The sequence below is a fragment of the Trichogramma pretiosum genome, unplaced genomic scaffold, assembly GCF_000599845.2.
Source record: "Trichogramma pretiosum strain Unisexual culture from Peru unplaced genomic scaffold, Tpre_2.0 scaffold18, whole genome shotgun sequence".
NCBI classification, from domain to species: Eukaryota; Metazoa; Arthropoda; class Insecta; order Hymenoptera; family Trichogrammatidae; genus Trichogramma; species Trichogramma pretiosum.
In genome coordinates, this window is record NW_019641681.1 from 1,048,460 (window position 1) to 1,066,886 (window position 18,427).

Genomic DNA, 18,427 nt, shown 5'->3' on the forward strand with positions numbered 1-18,427 from the left:
TAAGTATAATTTACTGAAATTAGAAAACGAAATTGTTTCTAAAGTATTGAGCATAGTTTCTATAATCTACAATGAAAATGCTATATTACTTGTTTCTTGCACCTTTATTTGCTTCTGATAATTTTACAAAATAAATTTGTAACTTTTCTTATCTAATTATAATTTTTAAATTAATTTACGAACAATGTTACAAGACAATTGTATTTTATTTTTGATAGTATGTAATCATAAATAAGTGGAAGTTACAGATTATCATATTGCTTCGTCTTACGTTAAACGATAATATTCATTTTTTAATTATGCCTTGCAGTTAATGTATTTTATAATGCACTTATTTATTTTTACTTTAGTGATTGAAATCTGATTTTTTCATACTTACAAAAGTAGCAAAATAATTGTGACAAGGCAGCAAAACTGTTTTTCATTTATGATTAGAAGGCAGGTCTATTACTCATTTCCGACTCCAGTATCAATATTAATAATTATGTTGTTCACAATTTTAATTTATTTCGGTTAGAATTTGATTATTTTTCATTTATTTCCCGTGTACCATGTAAATGTAAAAAATTGTTGCAGGCAATTCCGTTCATCGGAATTGCGTGGATTTGTTTATGCGCGTATAGCCAGTGATACAAAATTTACAAAATAAATTAAAGCAGTCCCGTTGCATGTATATTTGGCAACATTAAATCAAACTTGAGCCTCTAATCGCTGGATAAGAGATCCTCAAAAATATACAAAAGAAGAAACGCGTTTTAGCGATTATTGGCCTCATTTTGTTATTTATTCGGATGGTTTGTACTTCACTTTTATTTGCTTATTTTTCTGTTTATAAGCGATGAACTTATTCCAATAGGTAAAAGACGAAGCATGATAAATCATTTAATATTTTCAACTATTAACAGACAATTTTACATTTAAAAAACGTACAATCAAATAGTATGGACTAGGACATCGAATTCACATTTATAATCCACTTATCACAACATGCGAATTAGACGTCGTGACATGAAGAAAACCTAACAATTTTGACATAACACTATTTAATTCCATTAATTTTTTTTAACTCAAGATACATACACGATAACCACTAGAGGAAAATTAGAGAGCTGAAAAGACAATTAATTTTTCGCGTGGTTCATACAGTACCTTTGGAAAGTACACTTAGTACGTGAATTAATAAGTGAGTGAAAAGTTGTGGCAACTAAGTACGCACCATAGTTTGGCAAAACTTATTCTCATACTAGAATTTGAATATATCATCTGTAAAATTAACAATAATATAACACACTCATTAAATACTATTCTAAATATTACTTAGGAATGCGGGCTTTATTTAATATAACATGACTGATTTGGACATTTTTCCTTATAAGTAAAATGCTTCTATTAATAAATGCAGATTAATTCATCAAACAATATTGAATACGCGTGAAAAAGCATATTATCTGTAAATGATATGTATATTTGATATTAACATTTACTACAAGTATTTCACTGGTATGTTATGTAAAAGAAGAACAACAAAAAGACCATCTAATGAAGTTAAAATGTCCAAATCAGAGATTTGAACGATACGTAGATTTCAAAGACTAGTTAATGTAACGACAATAATTATAAAAATAATCTACAATTAAGATCACCTGAAATTCACTTTTCATCGATCGCTTTAATACCCTTTAACTTTGCATTAAAAAGTTTCAACACGGTTAGTTGAAACCGTTTGCAATTATCATGTACAATATAACAACGACTTGTTAATCATCGTATGTATAGGATAAAAAATACCTAGTAAAACATTGCGCTTTTGTTCTTTCATTTACTTTGCACACTACCGTTTCGTTGTTTCGTAGAACCATGCACAGTATTTTAAGACATATTTTTGTATCAAAGCAAGTACAATACGCTGCGGTTTTTTACTACACATGACGCTTTCTTTTCAATGCGTGTGACCTGTGTTAGTCCGGAAAGGCATTTTCATATTCAATATCCAATCATAAATTGCTGCTTCCATATAATTAAAAAATTAACAAATTTTTTTCCGTTTCATCAAATAACTTACAGATTAGACAATGAGAAAAATTCTATGCACCTCTTATAAATGTTATTTTACATTTAGAGACAGGCACATGAAGTATTTAAAATCACCTTCCTGAGTCAATTTTGTAACAATGTTGAGAGGATACCACGAAAATGGTAAAATATCTGTTTTTTTTTCAGGGTATTCCGACCAGCAGCAATACGATTAAGACAACTAATGTTTTATCAAATATTACCAATAAAAATTGTAATTGAATCATCTTCAGTTTTTAATTACAGTTTTAAATCTTAAAGGCTTACGTCACCGTAATCGAGACTCCATTTTTCGTAGGCTGCCAGACTGCCGGGCGAGACGGATTTTCGTACTCTTTTCAACGAGTCGAGGAAGTCTTGCAATGTGATATTCCTTATGGAATTCAGAGATAAATCTTTTACTTGTTCCATGTCGAGTTCTGGAAGATAAAAATATTGATGCGTAACATAATATTGCTCTTTTGGTAGGATAATAGTTACAAAATCGACGTACCTCTTATAGGGCCCAGAGCGGCGTCTTTCGCCAAGCCAGTAAGATCGCTGCCAGAATAACCCTCGGTCAATAAAGATAATTGCTTAAGTTCATCTTCATTGAGAGGGTCGTTGTGCTTCTCTAACAATCGTTTGAGCAATATAATTCGTGTCTGAAAATCTGGCAACGTAACGTATACTCGTTTAGTAAATCGCCTCAACGCAGCTTCATCCAATTCTTGGGGCCTATTCGTCGCGGCCATCACGAGAATTCTTTCTTCCGGATTACACGGAAGGCCGTCGAACTCGACTAAAAATTCTGTCTTCAGCCGTCGCGACGCCTCGTGCTCGTTGTCTTTGCGCTCGCTCAGCAGCGAGTCGACTTCGTCCACGAAAATGACTGATGGTTGAAGTTCTCGGGCGCAGGCGAACAGAGCCCGAACCAGTTTTTCGCCTTCTCCCACGTATTTTGAGGTGAGACTCGCTGCGGATATCGAGAAGAAAGTGGCGTTACATTGCGTGGCCACGGCTCGGGCCAGCAGTGTTTTGCCATTTCCCGGTGGTCCAAACAGCAGCAATCCCCGAGCTGGTGTGCGAAGGCCCGTAAACAGTTCCGGTCGCAGCGAGGGTAGAATTATCATTTCTTGAAGCGCCTGTTTGGCTGTCTGTGCAGAGGAAAAAAGAAAGATTGATCGTTTTCTTTTTAAACGAGATTAAGAGCGCTAGTGTTTCGTACAAGACAAGACCTCATTTTCGACCTAATCGCTATTGACATTTTTTAATCCTTCAAGAATGAGAAACGGAAACAAGAAGAAAAAAAGAAGAACAGCGCGTGAATACGTCCAAGGTCGTTGAATGAAATTGGATTACCTCTTGACCGGCTATATCGTCCCACAGGACGGGCGGTCCACCCTCGACGATTTCGTCTAGTATCAGTTGCGCCAATTTCGGCTCCACACCCTTGAGCTGTGGCACGATTTTTTTCACCGGCGTGCCCTTGTTACTGGCCGTGGGTGTGGTGGGTCTGCGCCGCATCGGTGACGCCGTCGAGGTCGTCCCAGTGCCACCGCCGCTTGCGGACGTCTCGTTTCCGGGCACCGAGAGCTGCCTCTTTACGGCCGGCGGTGTCAGGGCCGGTTTGGCGTTGGACGATCGGTGATGAATCGGCAAAACGGACGCGGACCGACCCATGTTGCGCGGCAGGGTTTGACTCTTGCTGCCATTACCGCCGCTGCCGATCGCCGTTGTGGCGGTCGCTAGACGTCGATTGTTGTTGCTGTTGCAGGTGCCGCTGCCCGCCACAGGGAATTTTCGACCAGAGGCTGAAAAGAAGAAAAATGTAGAAAATCGTCTTGTTTTTACAAGGGAGATTGGATAGAAGCAGGATTTTAATTCCGTATGGATCGATAAAGAAAGTAAAAATAAACTTAGAAAAAAACGAGTTTTAAAGGCCAAGTACCGTTTACGCTATCGTGTTATTTAGTGAAAAACGATTTATATACGAAGGCGTGTACAGAGCGTATCGTCATATTTCACGAGCTTCCTTTGATGCGACGCTCGAGTTAACACAAATATAGGTATACCAGTATGATAATCATCGTCATAAAAAGTCAATGTATAAAAGTACTAAGAGCTACCTCATTAAGTTTTAATGGCAAAGGTGACTTGAATATGTACATTATTTTAGATACACATGTTTACAAGTATACATTTGACAAGGATAAATTTAAGAAACAAAATTTGTTGTCAAGCTTGAGGAAGAAAGTCCAAGCAACATCAAGTCATAAAGCTCGCGTGCAGTTTGTCTACCGATGATGTACAGATGTAAAAATAGTTCATATACTCGGGGTGTGCGTGCAGACAACACAATACGCTACACATACATACATGGAAAGAAAGAGAAAAAGATGAAAAAAAAAGTGAGGGCGACATCGGTACAATACCTTCGCTGGATCGAGCGTTATTATTAGTGGTAGCAGTGGTAGCTTTAGTACTCGCAACTATGCGCTTAATATTATTCTTAGTCGCGGTCTTAGTTTGATTAGCCGCGCCACTCGAGCTCGTTGACGTTGTACCAGCACCACCTCCACCCGACGCTCCGTAAATCTGCATGGGTTTGTGAAGCTGATGTGTATTGTTCTTGTTGTACGTACTACTCGGTGCTCTGCCGCGGGCGTTTGTCAATCGACTCGTGGAAGCATTGTTAGTGGTGGTAGTAGTAGTAACTGCAGCAGCTACGCGTTGACGATTAGGTCCGCTCCTCGTTTGCTTTGACGCCGATTGTCCTTCCGCTTGGTTGTCCTTGCTCTTCTCCGCTGCCGACAGTTGTTTGATATCCAGACTTTTCAGCTCGTACAAGCTCGCTACACGTTGGCATAATGAACAAATGCTGAGGTTGATTTTTTTCGCTCGCTCTCTCTCTCTCTCTCTCTCTCTCTCTCTCTCGGTCGCTGTGTTGCTCTTTTGCCCCGTTTTGGAGTGATGCTTTATTATCAATGCGCTGCGCGTACGTACCGATTTTTTTTAATTTCATTTTAGTTATTTGAAAAACAAAAACGAGATGTGAAAAAAAACCAAATTATTTGTAAAAGTAACACGTACTTATATACAAACATGCGAACACGTCAATTCAATCGAAATGCTCTAGGCATTAAATTTGGCATTGCTTTCAAGTGCTGATAGCTAGTTTTTTTTTTTGCTTCAAAATTAGCGTCTACGTGATTGAAATTCAAAGCACAATAACTCAAGCAAATATAAAAATAAATATACTTAATAATATTTATAACAAATATTTGTAAGGAAAAAATACTCTACAATAAAATTTTTACGTACTCTTAACACATTATATGTCTTCTATGAAAATACAAACATTTACCAAATAGTTAAGAACTTACTGAGAAAGTCCAGTCTGTCTTTGGCCATTGTTAAGTTAGTTCTCATTTTGTCGTTCAATCGCTGCGCTCTTTCCCAAACTTCGCCGCGACCTCCGTTGCACTCGACGGCAATACCCTTCTCTAATTCGTCGATGCCTTTTTTGTACAAGTCAATGGCCATTTCCTTATGCCCTACACACATTAAAAAATGTCCATGCAAGTCTTTGTTCATGAGAGCATATAAATCAATGTTCTTAGGAAATAAAATAGCTCCATTATAATGCCAAATATGGGGTATGACACTTGATGGCCTTGTGAACTTATATGTTCATTGATTATTTTGTTTCTTTTATGGTAACCAATTTGTTGATTATTTTATTTTTATCATACGTTTTAATTTTATATGATTGAATGTATTAAATCTTCAATTCTACCATTTTATTGTAAATATTAGTATCATACACAATTGAAATAGTGTTGATATCAAATATATTACAACATTTTTTTGTGCTTACTCACCTTCATTTTCTTCATCAATTTTAAGAGCCTTGCTAATGTATTCAAAGGCTCTTCTGTGATGATGTTTCTGCTTAGCTAATAATGGATCTCCCGGACCAGGTCCAGGTTTTCTTGTTGTTTGCGACATGTCGTCACTATCACTTTTATTATCGTTTATGACTGCTTCTGGATCGAGAATGATCTCTAATTGGCAAGCATTCTTGTTTTGCTTTTTTTGAACCAAGTGTGATGTAGAGGCATAAATATACTTGAAAATCACATACAATTGATAAATAATAGTCCTAAGCACATTGAACAAAAGTATCAGAGGAAAAGAAACAATGTAGAGATTTTTCTTGTGCACTGAAGAAGACTGCTGCTGATCCTCCAAACTACGATGACCATGGCGATGATGATGAAGATGATTGTAAACACTAGTCACTACTTTATCACTATTTTCAGCCTTTGTCACCCGTAGTTTTTTAGGTGATTTGCTACTTTTTCTAGATGAACGTCCACTTCCACCGCCATCGCTATAAGACATCTCCCAAGTCTGTTGTAACTTGTAGTGTAGCTGCTGCTGAGCAAATAAAATCTCAATTAATTGAATATTTTTCATACAAAAAAAGAGTCAAAAAAAAGAAAATCGCGCTTAATTACCGCGAGCGGCTGACTGAAAGATCTTTTCGGCGAAACTGATCGAGTACGATGACGATAGTACAGGGATTGCTGTTGAGTCGCGGTATTCGTCTGCACGCTCCGACATCCCAGACGCGAACGTAACTGATTATGCGATGCTGACAGAGTCGTCGTTGCCGCTGATGTTTTTGTCGTCGTCGACGTAGTTGTGGCCGTCGTTATTGGCGAGCTATTGTGAGCCGCTTCGCCGGACGCCGAATTACTTCTTTTTAAAGGTCGGATCTTCAACGATGCTTTACACAGCTTCCCATTAGACGAGTATTATGTTATTCGAGTCTATAAAAAGGAGAGACAAAAAAAAAGCTCAGCTTTGTAAGTACAAAAGGTGCTGCACGGCGCTTCGAGTTATACAAAGGATGAGGAGAACGCGGAAAAGAGCACGAGGCATATAAATATACACAAACCGATGTGCGTGCGTTGTGTGTACATCGGCACTCGCGATGCGACAGTCAGTCAGTTCGATGGAGCAGTATCCCCTTTTTAGCAGACGAATCGAATTTCGATATTCGCGCTACTGCGGTGCTTTGGCATCTCCCTCTCACCTCTAGCAGCTCGAGTAGATAGTAAGTATATATCTCACATTCGCCGTTTCTTCTTTATGGCTTGAAGCACCGATCAGTTGTACGCCGTAGGGTATTATCTTCTTTGCTGCAGTTCATATCGAGTTTGAAGAAGGGAACAAATAACAATAACAACAATCAAGCGAAGTTATACACAACACCCCGTCTTGTTTCTTCCCTCGCCGTGCACTGCGCGAAATGCAACCAACACTCTGTGTGCTGTGAACTGTCGTACGTATACACGAGATAGGGTCAAGTTGATGCGCTTCTACTGCTGTGTAAATGATACTGTGCTGTACACGCGACTGTGTAGACACTAGTAAGAGGGTGAACTAACTGCAACCCCTTCTGCGTATCCTCATGCTACTCCTCCTACCTCCTCCTCCGCTTCTTCTTCTGCTCTCGTCCACACACTGTCGATTCAGCGGAATATAACGTGCATGTGCCAGTGGCTGCAATGTACATACACACATGTATGCCTACATCGCGTACGTAGGTAGAGAACTACTCGGCTATCCTCACATTTGGCGCAGACGTTCTCTACACACACCGACGTTATAATGATGATGATATTGCGACAGCGCGCTTGCTTTGTAAACTACTACTGTACTTTGCACGAGAGGAACAGTGACGGAGCGAGAAGGAAAAAAGGCGCAGGTGTCGATCAGTCGCGGCGATGCGACGAGATGATGTGCGCGATGAAATGAGTTATACGGGTAAACCTCGACCTTTTTTTCTGTGTGTATTCCGATCCATCGGCTAAGTTATGCTTCTTTCAGGGACGTTTCGGAGAAATTCTCGATTATTATTGTAATAATTCTGCACGGCGCAACGGCGCGAGCAGCTAGCGCGCGCCGACTGATCAGCAGCATCGCTTGTAAACTGCGTCTCAGCGGGCACGAACTACGCAAGATTTACCTGCCGTGTGTTATTCGTATAGCCCCAGGCGCAGGACTGGTAGAGTATCGTATTCCTATATAGATATAGGGACATACTGCGAAACACCTTGCTCGTATGCGTAACGGAAAAAATCGCATGTTTTTTCTTCGCGCTCGAGTTGCGATGTTATTAGGCTTTGAGTGCACTAACATATCAGCCTCAATTTTCTGATTTTCATAGCAAAGAGTATAGTTGTGTATTCGAATTTTCCTCGGGCCCGCGTGAAGATCTTTACACGTTTTATCAAAAAAAGGATGTGAAATTATTTAAAATAAACATTTTGCCATTGCATTTTGGTCAACGCACGCATGCGCACATTGCAGTTATTGGCAGCCCTGAAATGCTGTTATTTTAATGTAAAAAAATATCAAATTATAAAAACGTTTGCGCGTTAAAACTCATTAATCGTTTTTGATTGAATTCATACAATCAAGATTTTAAGGGTTTGATCAAAAAATCAAATCATTTTTTTAAAGATTTGTTTTTAAATTAATCGGATGAAAATTAACCAAATATTTTGATGATTGCTTGATCAAAATTAATATAATCCATAGATCGGTAATACGAGAAGCAACATTTGAGATGGCTGCATCAGTTACACTTTGACGACGAATCGATTGTGTTATTGGAACAATGTCAAATTATTGAAATCGAATAAATTTAAATTCTCATACTTACGAATAAATAAACGCGAGAGAAAATTTGATTTACTATCGATCTTTCTTGATACGTTGCCAGCTACGAAGTTTTTTTACAACTGAACAATGAATTTGTTTTGCACGGACAGAACTCATACGTAAACTGCTAATTATAAAAAGATAAAATGCGTGGGTGCTGAATATTCCATAAAGTATGAAATGTATGCTAATGAGAAAACAATTTCTCATAGGATCATTTCACAATTTTCAAGATGAGAATCGATCGTTATTAATATGTTTATTGCCACACCTCAAGGTCTTTGACTCGATGAAAGTCTCTACCTTGTAAAAAAGATCGTTTAAAATACGACAATGACTCGATTTTTCAAATTCACTCAGACGAAGTAGCTATAACATATCTTCCAATTACATTTAAACATCAATGCGTTGACATTCTGTAATCAAAACTCTGATAACAACGCAGTATTTTGGTGAAATGCGCAGTACAGTGCACATTCATGGAATTCGCGCGCAGTGTATGCTTATCACAATGTATCGCGTCCCATCAAAAATGTCAAATGCAGTGACGATGTGAGGCAGCAAGAAAACATCTTCCTTCTCGTTCTATTGTCGTAAATCAACAACTCACTTGTTTCTGCGCTGCACTTGAACAATGTCTCTTCTCTGCTTTCAATAAACTGACCAATTAATATGCATTTCTAAGTGTAATCGCGGAAATCAACAGCGGAACTGCAACGGCATATATACAAAGTGCAGACGACACAATGTCTATAGAAGAAAATTTAGCAGCTAAATTGTGTTACTTTTTGGGAGACCAAGTGAACAGTGGTAATACTTCATTCAATTTTACAAGCAATTTTCAAGTATTTTTGCAATTTTTCCAATTATATTCCAGTGTCAAGTTATAAATTATGATATTTGGATTTTTAATTGCTTTCATTATTTGCAGCAGAGCAATGGAAATTACTTGGTCAAGAAAGCAATGGATCTTTGCTACTGGGATGGATAGAAATTTCATCAAAGCATTGCAATCGGAGCCCTTATTCTGTAATTGGCTGTTACAATAGGCTTTTAGATAAATTAGAGGTACAGATTTTTATTCTAATCTTTATAGAGCAATTCAAGATGAATAAGTTACCTTTTGAATGTTACTCAGGTTTTATATAGATTCAAAGATACGCTTAACCTGATTCAAGCTACAATAAACCAAAGTCAATCAGTATTGGGATATATAGTAAAACAAACTCTGGAAAGTGATGCAAGAGAAAATGTGATAATTAATAGTGAAAAATCAGCCAAAGATATTGCTAATGAAGATAAAAAATGCACAAGTACAGAGTCCAATGAGTATTATCAAGCTTATTTAGTTGAATTGAAGACTGAGGAAGCTAAGATACATACCCTAGAAAGTAAAAAATTTAAACAAATAAGAATACAGTTTTTATACAAAGAAAAACTTAGCTCTAGCATAGACAAGCTCTTGGTCTTGATACATCAAGAATGTAAGTTACATTTCATTTAAAAAAGAAATGATTTTTATCGAAAAACTAAACTTAGATATTGTTTTTAGACGTCCATAAGTGTACCCTTTTATACAATACTAATACTGAGATAGCCTCAATAAAAGAAGTGAAAAAGGAAGTCATTATAAGAAATTCTATATGGGCTCAATGGGATTCAATTAATCAAGTTTTGTATCACATACATTTAAAAAAAGCATCAACAAGTGTGTTTACTGAAGATTCAAACAGAGACCAACACAACCCTCCATGTAGTTCCCCAACGCTCAGTGGCTTTCAATTTCATGATGATTTACCCCATGAAACAGTGGTTAGTATTTCAATATCAAAAATTTGTAAATAACTTAACTTCTGTTAACATTATGCTCTTTTCTACAGTTAAACATTCCTCTCAACTTACCACAATGTCCCAATTCAGACAATTGTGGCGCGTACGAGGACGACGTGATACCTCTCAGAATACACGACTGTTCGCTCGATCTCATCGTCGTTTCGGACCAGAAGGGCACAGTATGCGTGTGCCATCATTACCTCTACCGTCCTGTACAAGATGCCCAGATGGATGAAGTGTCGTCCTGCGACGATTCGAACACCGTGAATTTTGCCTACTCCGTCACGCTTCTGCATCACAGCTGCGTGATTCACTGCGTCGTTCCAGCCATACCTTGGAACCGGGCTAAGCTCATGAGACCGACTTTCGCCCTTTACGGCGAACACCACATGATCGTATTCGTGCCGGATTGCTTTACGCACCTGTTGGAGATCGGCTTGCATCATCAACCTTGCTGTCACATCCTTGGCGGAGCTTTACCCAATGTATCGGCGCAATCCTACCTCGTACCGTTATTGAATTTGAACGGGACCAAATCCAAAAATGTGTCTACCAGCAATACTTTTTCGTCTCTTCTTGGTACTAGCACGAATATTCTGACGATCGACCTACCAACATTGGACTTGGTGAATCTGACCGTACCCAATAACTTTCTCATCGACTTGTTTAAAAAAACTTCATCGTCGGACAATCGTCTGGCCATACTGCATTACTTTTTGACCCATAAAAACGACCTAGACTTGGCATCCGAATTGATATCGTCCCTGGTTGAGAAACCGCGCAATCTCGACGTCGTCAAAGTGATGCAAGAATTCCTCATCGGCGGTGCTCACATGCTCGTGCAAAAAAATCTGCTCACCGACGCGATACCCCTGCTGTCTCTGATTCCCGTGACGACGCTCGACGAGTGCTCGACCATTGAGCTCCAAGTCAAGGACTTGCGCGTGAAACTGAGCCACGAGAAACTCTGGAACACGGCGGTGATGCTGCTGTCGCCGCAACAGAGAATCGTCACTTACAGAAGCGATCTCTGGACGAAGCTGTGGGATACGTTGAACAAGAGGAGCAAAGAAGATTTCCCGAGATTTCAACCCAGTCAGACGGCGGAGAAATTACAGATCTCGCTGTCTTGCTACCAACCGGAGGCTCTGTCGAGATGTAGCACGCCTATGTCACCGAATGGAGGGTACGTAATGATTACTCCAAACGTAACGACAGAAATATTAAACATTTTTGTTATTTATTTACCAGGTTCAACATTGCAAGCGCCACATTCGGAGAGCTCATGGGTGGACGTCACAAGTACGCCAATCACTCGGCTCTACCGTTCGTCGAGCAGGAGAGCTGCACAGCTTCAAAACAAGAGCACATAGCCTCGGTGAATCTGCGCGAATTGTCGTTGCACCTGCTGAAGTATGGTTCGCAAAGCGTCGCCGGCACCAACGTTCGCAGCAAGGCACCTGGCTCGTCGTGTACACCGCTGCACGTGCACGCAATGTCGACGAGATACGTTGCCACGCAGTTCGACGCCTCGAGGCTGCTCTGCCAAATGCTCTGCAAAGCCGCCAACGTCGACTCGAAGCTCGAGATCGAACGAGGATTCAATCTCATGTAAGCTCAGTTCGTAGACACAAGAATAATTCGACGAATCAACGTTGACTCCTTTATTATTACTTTTTTGGCATTAGCGACCAGCTGGACGATTCAAGGCGTTGGATGCTGTTCACTCTGCTGGAGCGATATCGTTACGCGACAGAATGCGTAGCCTACCCAGTTCCTCAAGGTTTCATGTCGTTCTTCGCTTACCTCGGTTATCGCACCATGAGATACAACAAATTTTTACAATACGCCCGACATTCCGTGTTCGAATTGCAAGTCGACGTGGCCAAAGTCATAATGTCCGGTAAGAGAGAAGCTTTCAAGAAACGCGTAAACAAAAAAAAAGAAAAGAAAAGTAGAGTAGTAGCCGCAGCGACGATATAATTAATTAATTCGTTGATTGTGTGTTGTGTATGTATGAAAAAAAAGATATCGACGATACGAAGGGCAACATCAGCCACAAACTGGAACTACTGTCGGTGATGCCACGCATTCGAGCCAAGCGTCTGCTGAATCAGTGGCTGCACCCCGTGAGCTTCATGCTGAGAGCCCGCGAGCACGCGGCCAACATACTGTCGGGCGAGCCGAGCCAGTCTCGCAGCAGGGCACCGCAGCATCGTCATCATCATAACGGTATGACACATGGTCGTCGCGCACTGCGTTCTATATATATACGCAGACGCGTGCGCCTACCGATCTTCGTACATGAATTTAACATCGCGCCGATCGTACCCCGGAGTATTAATCAATTTTTGTGTCTGCTCTCGATAGGTTTATCCGCCTTCCCTGCGGCAAATCGACTTTCTCCGCTGGATAGGTTTTTCGATTTACTCACGGCCAAAGGTATGGAATTCTCATTTGATGATTATTATTCTCCGACGCCGAGGAGTTTTAATTTTTTTCTTTTTCTTTTATTCGACTCTTTGCAGCCAGCTTGACGGAACTGGATTTTGGATTGCTCATCGAGGCTACCGTCACGTCGACCGAGGATTTCCTTTAGGACATAAAACCAGTGCAATAATTCATTTTCATATTTTCAATTTTTTATATTTGTGAATCATTAATAGATAAAATTATGATACGTTCCTTTTTAATTGTGATAAATTTACGATTCGAATTGTAATTTAGTTTAATTATAAACGGTGATTATTGTTGTTAAGACATATTTTTTATTTATTCAAGATACGATTTTTTAAATGCATGGAACTGACGTAATAAAACAGTATACAGAGAACTCACTTATTAAAATATTTAAAGGATTTATTAGGTAAACTTTTAAAATAAAAAAATTCATAAATATTTGATTTGATGGTTGTTTATTGAAACACTCTTTATGATGTACAAGCCAATCTAGGTAAGCAATTACTGAAAATTAAACATAAAAAATGAACAATTAAACTTATGAAAAATCACAAAAGTAGATGCTGTTGTTAATACAATCTTAATGATAATTCGCTTATTATCGCGAAAGACTCGAAGGCACAGACGATCCTCGACCCTTACATTTTTTTCCTCACCAAACATTTCACCGCAATAACAGTAATGGATAAATTGCATTCGTGAGCAATGAAAATTGATAACATCGGAGAAAAAGAAGAAAAAACGTCATCACGGCAAAATGAAACGGTTAACTACTACAGAACTTGGACACATGTATTGTTCGGCTGTATTTACACGTAATGTGAAAAAAGACTTAAGACAATTCAACGCGTTAAGTTCGATTTGTTTTTTTTTTCTATTTATTACGCAGAATCAAAGTGTAAAGGGGACCGCGTGCCTTCGCACTCAGAAATACGCAGAAAATAACGATTTCTCACAATTATTATTTGATAAAACTGCACATTACACATTATCCTTAATAATCTAATTGCTTCTTAGAGACTATTTGAAAAATGAGAATGAACAGAAATTTGATCAACGCTACTGTTTCGAATTCACGAAATGTCGCGTACACGAAAGAGTAGGTATACGAACAAGTCCATGCGTTCGCGTGAGTGATTTTTCTACAATTTTTCAAGCACTGGTCATCGGTTTTCACAAAAATGTGTCGCACTTTCTTAACACATAGAATTAAACACTGGACTTTCGGCGTATAATTATTTTTTCAAGTTACGTAATATTATGTATAATTGCACCTAAGGCCACTTGAATAAATCTTAAGCGGTAGAGGCTACTTTCTGAACCGCAAATTTTCAACAGTGAGTGTACGGCTACTCAATTTTTCTTTTTTCTTTTTTTCATACACATTGTCATCATATACTTATATCATAAAACGTAAACGCAATGGCACGGCCAAGTTGACAAAAATAGTAAAATAATACACTCGATACTTGTTACGAAGCAAGAAAAAAAAAACAAAAATCTTTGTTTGAAGATGTTCTACTGCATAGAGACGCAGACGACAATAAAATTGCCCTTGATTTCAACACGCGATATTACATAAAAACTACAGTACATACATCAGTCCGAGGAAAACTTATACAAGATATCAAAGTTTTAAACTGAAATATATATCATCACTTTAAAAGTACAGGCCTTAACATCATACGTTACATAGAAATCTAATTTTTAATCATTAAAACATTGCCGTAAATAATCACAATAAAATGAAGAATAAAAACGAGTAACGAGGCTCGTTATTATTATGCGATAAAATTACTAAGTTTTTTACGGGCCTCTTGCATCGCAAATATTACATTTATAGATGCTTATTTAATAATTATAAATTACACAATGTTACTGGGTGTGCGAAATTAGAACCTTATGATTCGATGTGTATCATACACAAACTTTTAGCATTACGTGTATATTACATGTTGATGTCATACCTACATTCATCAATGTACTCGTTAAAAAAAAAAAAAATAANGGGGGGGGGGAGAAGCTGTTATACGTCTATAATGCGTACAATTAATGAAATAGTAATAAGGGGTATGACTTAAGTATCTTAGCACCGCAGCGACACTTGCGGCTTATCTACTTTTGCTTTCAACATTTTTATAGGCGATAATCATATAAATATATTATAATATATATTGTATATGGCATTCGTGTCTTTGCGCGCGCATTACATTACAAACTTACACGTGTACAAATCCCTACAATATTATCATCGTTATTAATGTATATAATCACGTTCACTATAATCAAAGGCTTATAATGTTGCTTCTCTTTTGCTTTCTCTATCTCTCGCATTATACAAACTTATGGTACTAATACATCTGCGATTGTAGCTAAGCACAGAGACGAATTAAATAATACGTGTATGCATTTAGTTTTCTGCTAAGAACAAGGAAGTGCGTGCAATTTTAACTATCGAAACTCCTTCGATTGGCGCGTGCGACTCGACACAAAAATCATCAGCATCGAATCGCTCCGAGTGATTTGAATATTTACACCTTCTTGATTTGAATGCAAGCTTATTATATGCGAAATTTTACAATCGTCCTTTTTACAATTATCATCGATGCTAATTATACGAGCACCAGTAATAAGGGCTCGAATAATTTGCACTTTATCTTTATCTCGTTACATGCGTACATCTCTCATCGTATGGGACGAGTTTTCAATTATTATTTAAAAAAAAAATACACATCCTAACAATTATACATACATTTTTATCATTTAAATCGAACGCGCATTCACGCACATGCTATCGAACTGACTGAATTTTCATGACTCGCTGAATAAGTGCTCGATTCATAATTAATTAAATAAGAAATAAAAAATATCAAAAAGATCAAAAGAAGAAACGAAGCCGGCTGGAGATGCATCGAGGTACGCCGCGTACGTTAATCTGTTTTTGTTTCTTCCTTTTTCTTCATGTGTGTACGGCTCGATGATGAAGGTAGTAGTACTGGGTATTTAAAAAACTGTTTGGTCTTGATGAGACGTTCGCGGTTCGCCATCGCTGCTGCTGTTGCTGCTGTAGTTGTTGCTGTTGTTGCTGCTGCAGCTGGCGTAGCCTCTGCATCTCGTCGACTTTGATTCTAATTCGTTGTAGCAAGCGGCAAAGCGGAAATCGGCTAGGAGTCGGCGGTGGCTGCTGCTGGGGCTTCTGTTGACGATCGGTCAAGCTCGCGCGCGCAGCTACTGCTTCTTCCGAGATCGTTGTTATCCGGATGGCGCTTGCACGGCCACTCTGTATAACAGAAAAATTGAGGAAAAATTGAGAAATTTTCTAATCAAAATGTAGGGAAAAATTTATTCGATTTGTTATAGACATGCAGTCAGAATTAGCGCGCGTTCGCGAGTGTCGGTAATGAGGGAAAAAACATAGCCGGTTTCGGCAGCGGTGATGGCGCTGCAGTCAAAGACTTACAGCAGTAGAAATTTAGAAATTCACCAGTTCGGTCTCGTCTCGTGGCAATAAAGCTATTCTGCCGCATGAAATATTGTCGGCTTGTAAAATAACATAAGTAATAAAAGTAAAGTTCGAAAGAACTTGAAAACCATCCAAAATGGTGAGCTGAACACTAATTGTCAATATTTTGTGCCTTTGCAATCGTATTAAATATTTCTTACATTCTTATTTTGACGAAGAAGCGTGAAGTGCATATAACCTATATAACTGTGTTTTTGTTATCGTAGCTTTGATTTACTTCAAATATAAAATGAATTTATATATAAATGTTAGATCAAATTGTTTATTATTTAAATTTTTTTTCAGAAACCTCTTATGTTACATGGGCACGAGCGTGCCATTACTATGATTAAATTCAACAGAGAAGGAGATTTAATATTTTCTGCTAGTAAAGACAAAAAACCAAATGTCTGGTACTCTATAAATGGAGAAAGGCTAGGCACTTTCAATGGACACAATGGTTCAATTTGGTGCATTGATGTCAACTGGGACACGACTCGTCTATTGTCAGGCAGTGGTGATATGTCGCTCAGATTATGGGATGTTCAGTTTGGCAAAGAAATTAGCAAATTAAGTACAAAAAGCTCAGTGAGAGCTTGTGGCTTCAGCTTTTCTGGAAATTTAGCTGCTTATGCCACTGACAAAGCTCTTGGTCATAATTGTGAAATGTTTATCATTGATATAAGAACACCAGAACCTGTTCTTCAGATAGAAGATAACATCTGCAGAACAATGATGGCTGAATCTAGGATAACATCCCTACTTTGGGGTGCTTTGGATGAAACAATCATCACAGGGCATGAAAATGGAACCATAGCTATTTGGGATAGTAGGGTAAGCAATCTTATAATTTTCCTATAGAATTGATCCTTCAGATTAATAATAACAATTGTTATTCTCAAACAGACTGGAAAAAAACTGAACTACGCTGATGGACATTCAGTACCTGGAAATGAAAGACAAACCAATTGTGCTATAAATGATATGCAATTCAACAAAGATGGCACAATGTTTGTGACAGCTTCCAAAGATCACACAGCAAAACTATTTGATAGTGAAGATTTAACGGCATTAAAAACATACAAAACAGAACGTCCAGTCAATTCAGCAACAATTTCTCCTACTCATGATTACGTAAGTATTTTGTTTACTAAATTTTAATGAAAATAAGCACTGAATAATCTTAATTTTAAAATAAATTTTTTGAAATATCTTAGGTTGTTGTTGGTGGTGGTCAAGATGCTATGGATGTAACAACAACATCTGCAAAGCAAGGCAAATTTGATGCTCGTTTCTTCCACCTTGTTTTCGAAGAAGAATTCGCAAGATTAAAAGGTCATTTCGGTCCAATTAATTCTCTAGCTTACCACCCGAATGGGCGCACGCTCGCTACAGGCGGAGAAGACGGTTATATTCGTATTAACAATATGGATCAATCATACTTTGATTATCAATTTGAATATTAGATACTTGTTAAGGAATATTATTTTATAATAACTAGGAATTGTAATTTTTGTAAAAAATTTGAATCAAAAATGGATTTAGATTCTCGTAGAAGTATAACTTCTATTGTAATATTGAATTCAAATTAATTATATAATAAAATACAAAAAATTAAGAAATCAAAAATTGTTTCGATTATTGAAGATAGAATTTTTACGTATGTAATATATTTAGCAGTATCAAACCATAAATCTATGCAGTAAATATTATAGGATGACGAGGAAAATCTCATGAATAATTCTTACATAAAAATAAGTGAAAAGTGCAATGATTTTCAAATTCGCCCTTTCCTAATCTCAAAAAAATATGTCAAGAAACAAACGATATATCCCCATTGGG

The 18,427-nt window shown here is 38.0% G+C and overlaps 4 protein-coding genes across 7 annotated transcripts in view; 2 read left to right on the forward strand and 2 right to left on the reverse strand.

Moving 5' to 3' along the window:
* Positions 1-85: 85 nt before the first annotated feature.
* LOC106652339 (spastin) lies at positions 86-6,872 on the reverse strand. Of its 3 annotated transcripts, none has more exons than XM_014371256.2 (7): positions 6,576-6,872; positions 5,937-6,495; positions 5,439-5,609; positions 4,488-4,907; positions 3,415-3,866; positions 2,567-3,209; positions 86-2,492 (listed from the first exon to the last, which is right to left on the reverse strand). In XM_014371256.2, exons 2-7 carry the CDS (start codon positions 6,457-6,459, stop codon positions 2,329-2,331), a joined length of 2,373 nt encoding a protein of 790 aa, XP_014226742.1. In that variant the 5' UTR covers positions 6,460-6,495; positions 6,576-6,872; the 3' UTR covers positions 86-2,328. The 3 variants fall into 3 exon arrangements, with proteins under 3 accessions (XP_014226742.1, XP_014226741.1, XP_014226743.1); XM_014371255.1 differs by having other exon boundaries at positions 5,937-6,492; positions 6,576-6,662; XM_014371257.1 differs by lacking the exon at positions 4,488-4,907 and having other exon boundaries at positions 5,937-6,492; positions 6,576-6,662.
* Positions 6,781-15,082, forward strand: LOC106652206 (protein pigeon). Its single transcript, XM_014371011.2, has 10 exons — positions 6,781-9,600; positions 9,722-9,858; positions 9,929-10,274; positions 10,343-10,602; positions 10,671-11,809; positions 11,875-12,234; positions 12,312-12,526; positions 12,652-12,855; positions 12,994-13,065; positions 13,152-15,082. Exons 1-10 carry the CDS (start codon positions 9,537-9,539, stop codon positions 13,220-13,222), a joined length of 2,868 nt encoding a protein of 955 aa, XP_014226497.1. The 5' UTR covers positions 6,781-9,536; the 3' UTR covers positions 13,223-15,082.
* A 17-nt stretch (positions 15,083-15,099) lies between these two features.
* The window catches only part of LOC106652201, a 79,153-nt gene continuing 75,825 nt past the window's right edge, over positions 15,100-18,427 (reverse strand). For both annotated transcript variants that reach the window (XM_014371007.2, XM_023461041.1), the window contains one exon: positions 15,100-16,363. The gene's annotated coding sequence lies outside the window, so the exon portion shown is untranslated. The remainder of the gene's footprint in view (positions 16,364-18,427) is intronic.
* LOC106652202 (eukaryotic translation initiation factor 3 subunit I-like) lies at positions 16,576-18,207 on the forward strand. The gene is made up of 4 exons (XM_014371008.1): positions 16,576-16,685; positions 16,892-17,419; positions 17,492-17,719; positions 17,803-18,207. The coding sequence occupies exons 1-4, from the start codon at positions 16,683-16,685 to the stop codon at positions 18,049-18,051; spliced, it is 1,008 nt and encodes a 335-aa protein (XP_014226494.1). The 5' UTR covers positions 16,576-16,682; the 3' UTR covers positions 18,052-18,207.

Excerpts from the sequence above, each read along its gene's own strand:
- LOC106652206 (XM_014371011.2), top strand. The coding sequence starts at position 9,537 with ATGTCTATAGAAGAAAATTTAGCAGCTAAATTGTGTTACTTTTTGGGA. Across the intron at positions 9,601-9,721 it reads GGGAGACCAAGTGAACAGTG|CAGAGCAATGGAAATTACTT; the intron begins GTAATACTTCAT and ends CATTATTTGCAG. Across the intron at positions 11,810-11,874 it reads CCTATGTCACCGAATGGAGG|GTTCAACATTGCAAGCGCCA; the intron begins GTACGTAATGAT and ends TTTATTTACCAG.
- LOC106652339 (XM_014371256.2), bottom strand. The coding sequence starts at position 6,459 with ATGTCTTATAGCGATGGCGGTGGAAGTGGACGTTCATCTAGAAAAAGT. Across the intron at positions 3,210-3,414 it reads ACGATATAGCCGGTCAAGAG|ACAGCCAAACAGGCGCTTCA; the intron begins GTAATCCAATTT and ends TCCTCTGCACAG. Across the intron at positions 2,493-2,566 it reads CGCTCTGGGCCCTATAAGAG|AACTCGACATGGAACAAGTA; the intron begins GTACGTCGATTT and ends TTTATCTTCCAG.
- LOC106652202 (XM_014371008.1), top strand. Across the intron at positions 17,420-17,491 it reads TAGCTATTTGGGATAGTAGG|ACTGGAAAAAAACTGAACTA; the intron begins GTAAGCAATCTT and ends ATTCTCAAACAG. Across the intron at positions 17,720-17,802 it reads TTTCTCCTACTCATGATTAC|GTTGTTGTTGGTGGTGGTCA; the intron begins GTAAGTATTTTG and ends GAAATATCTTAG.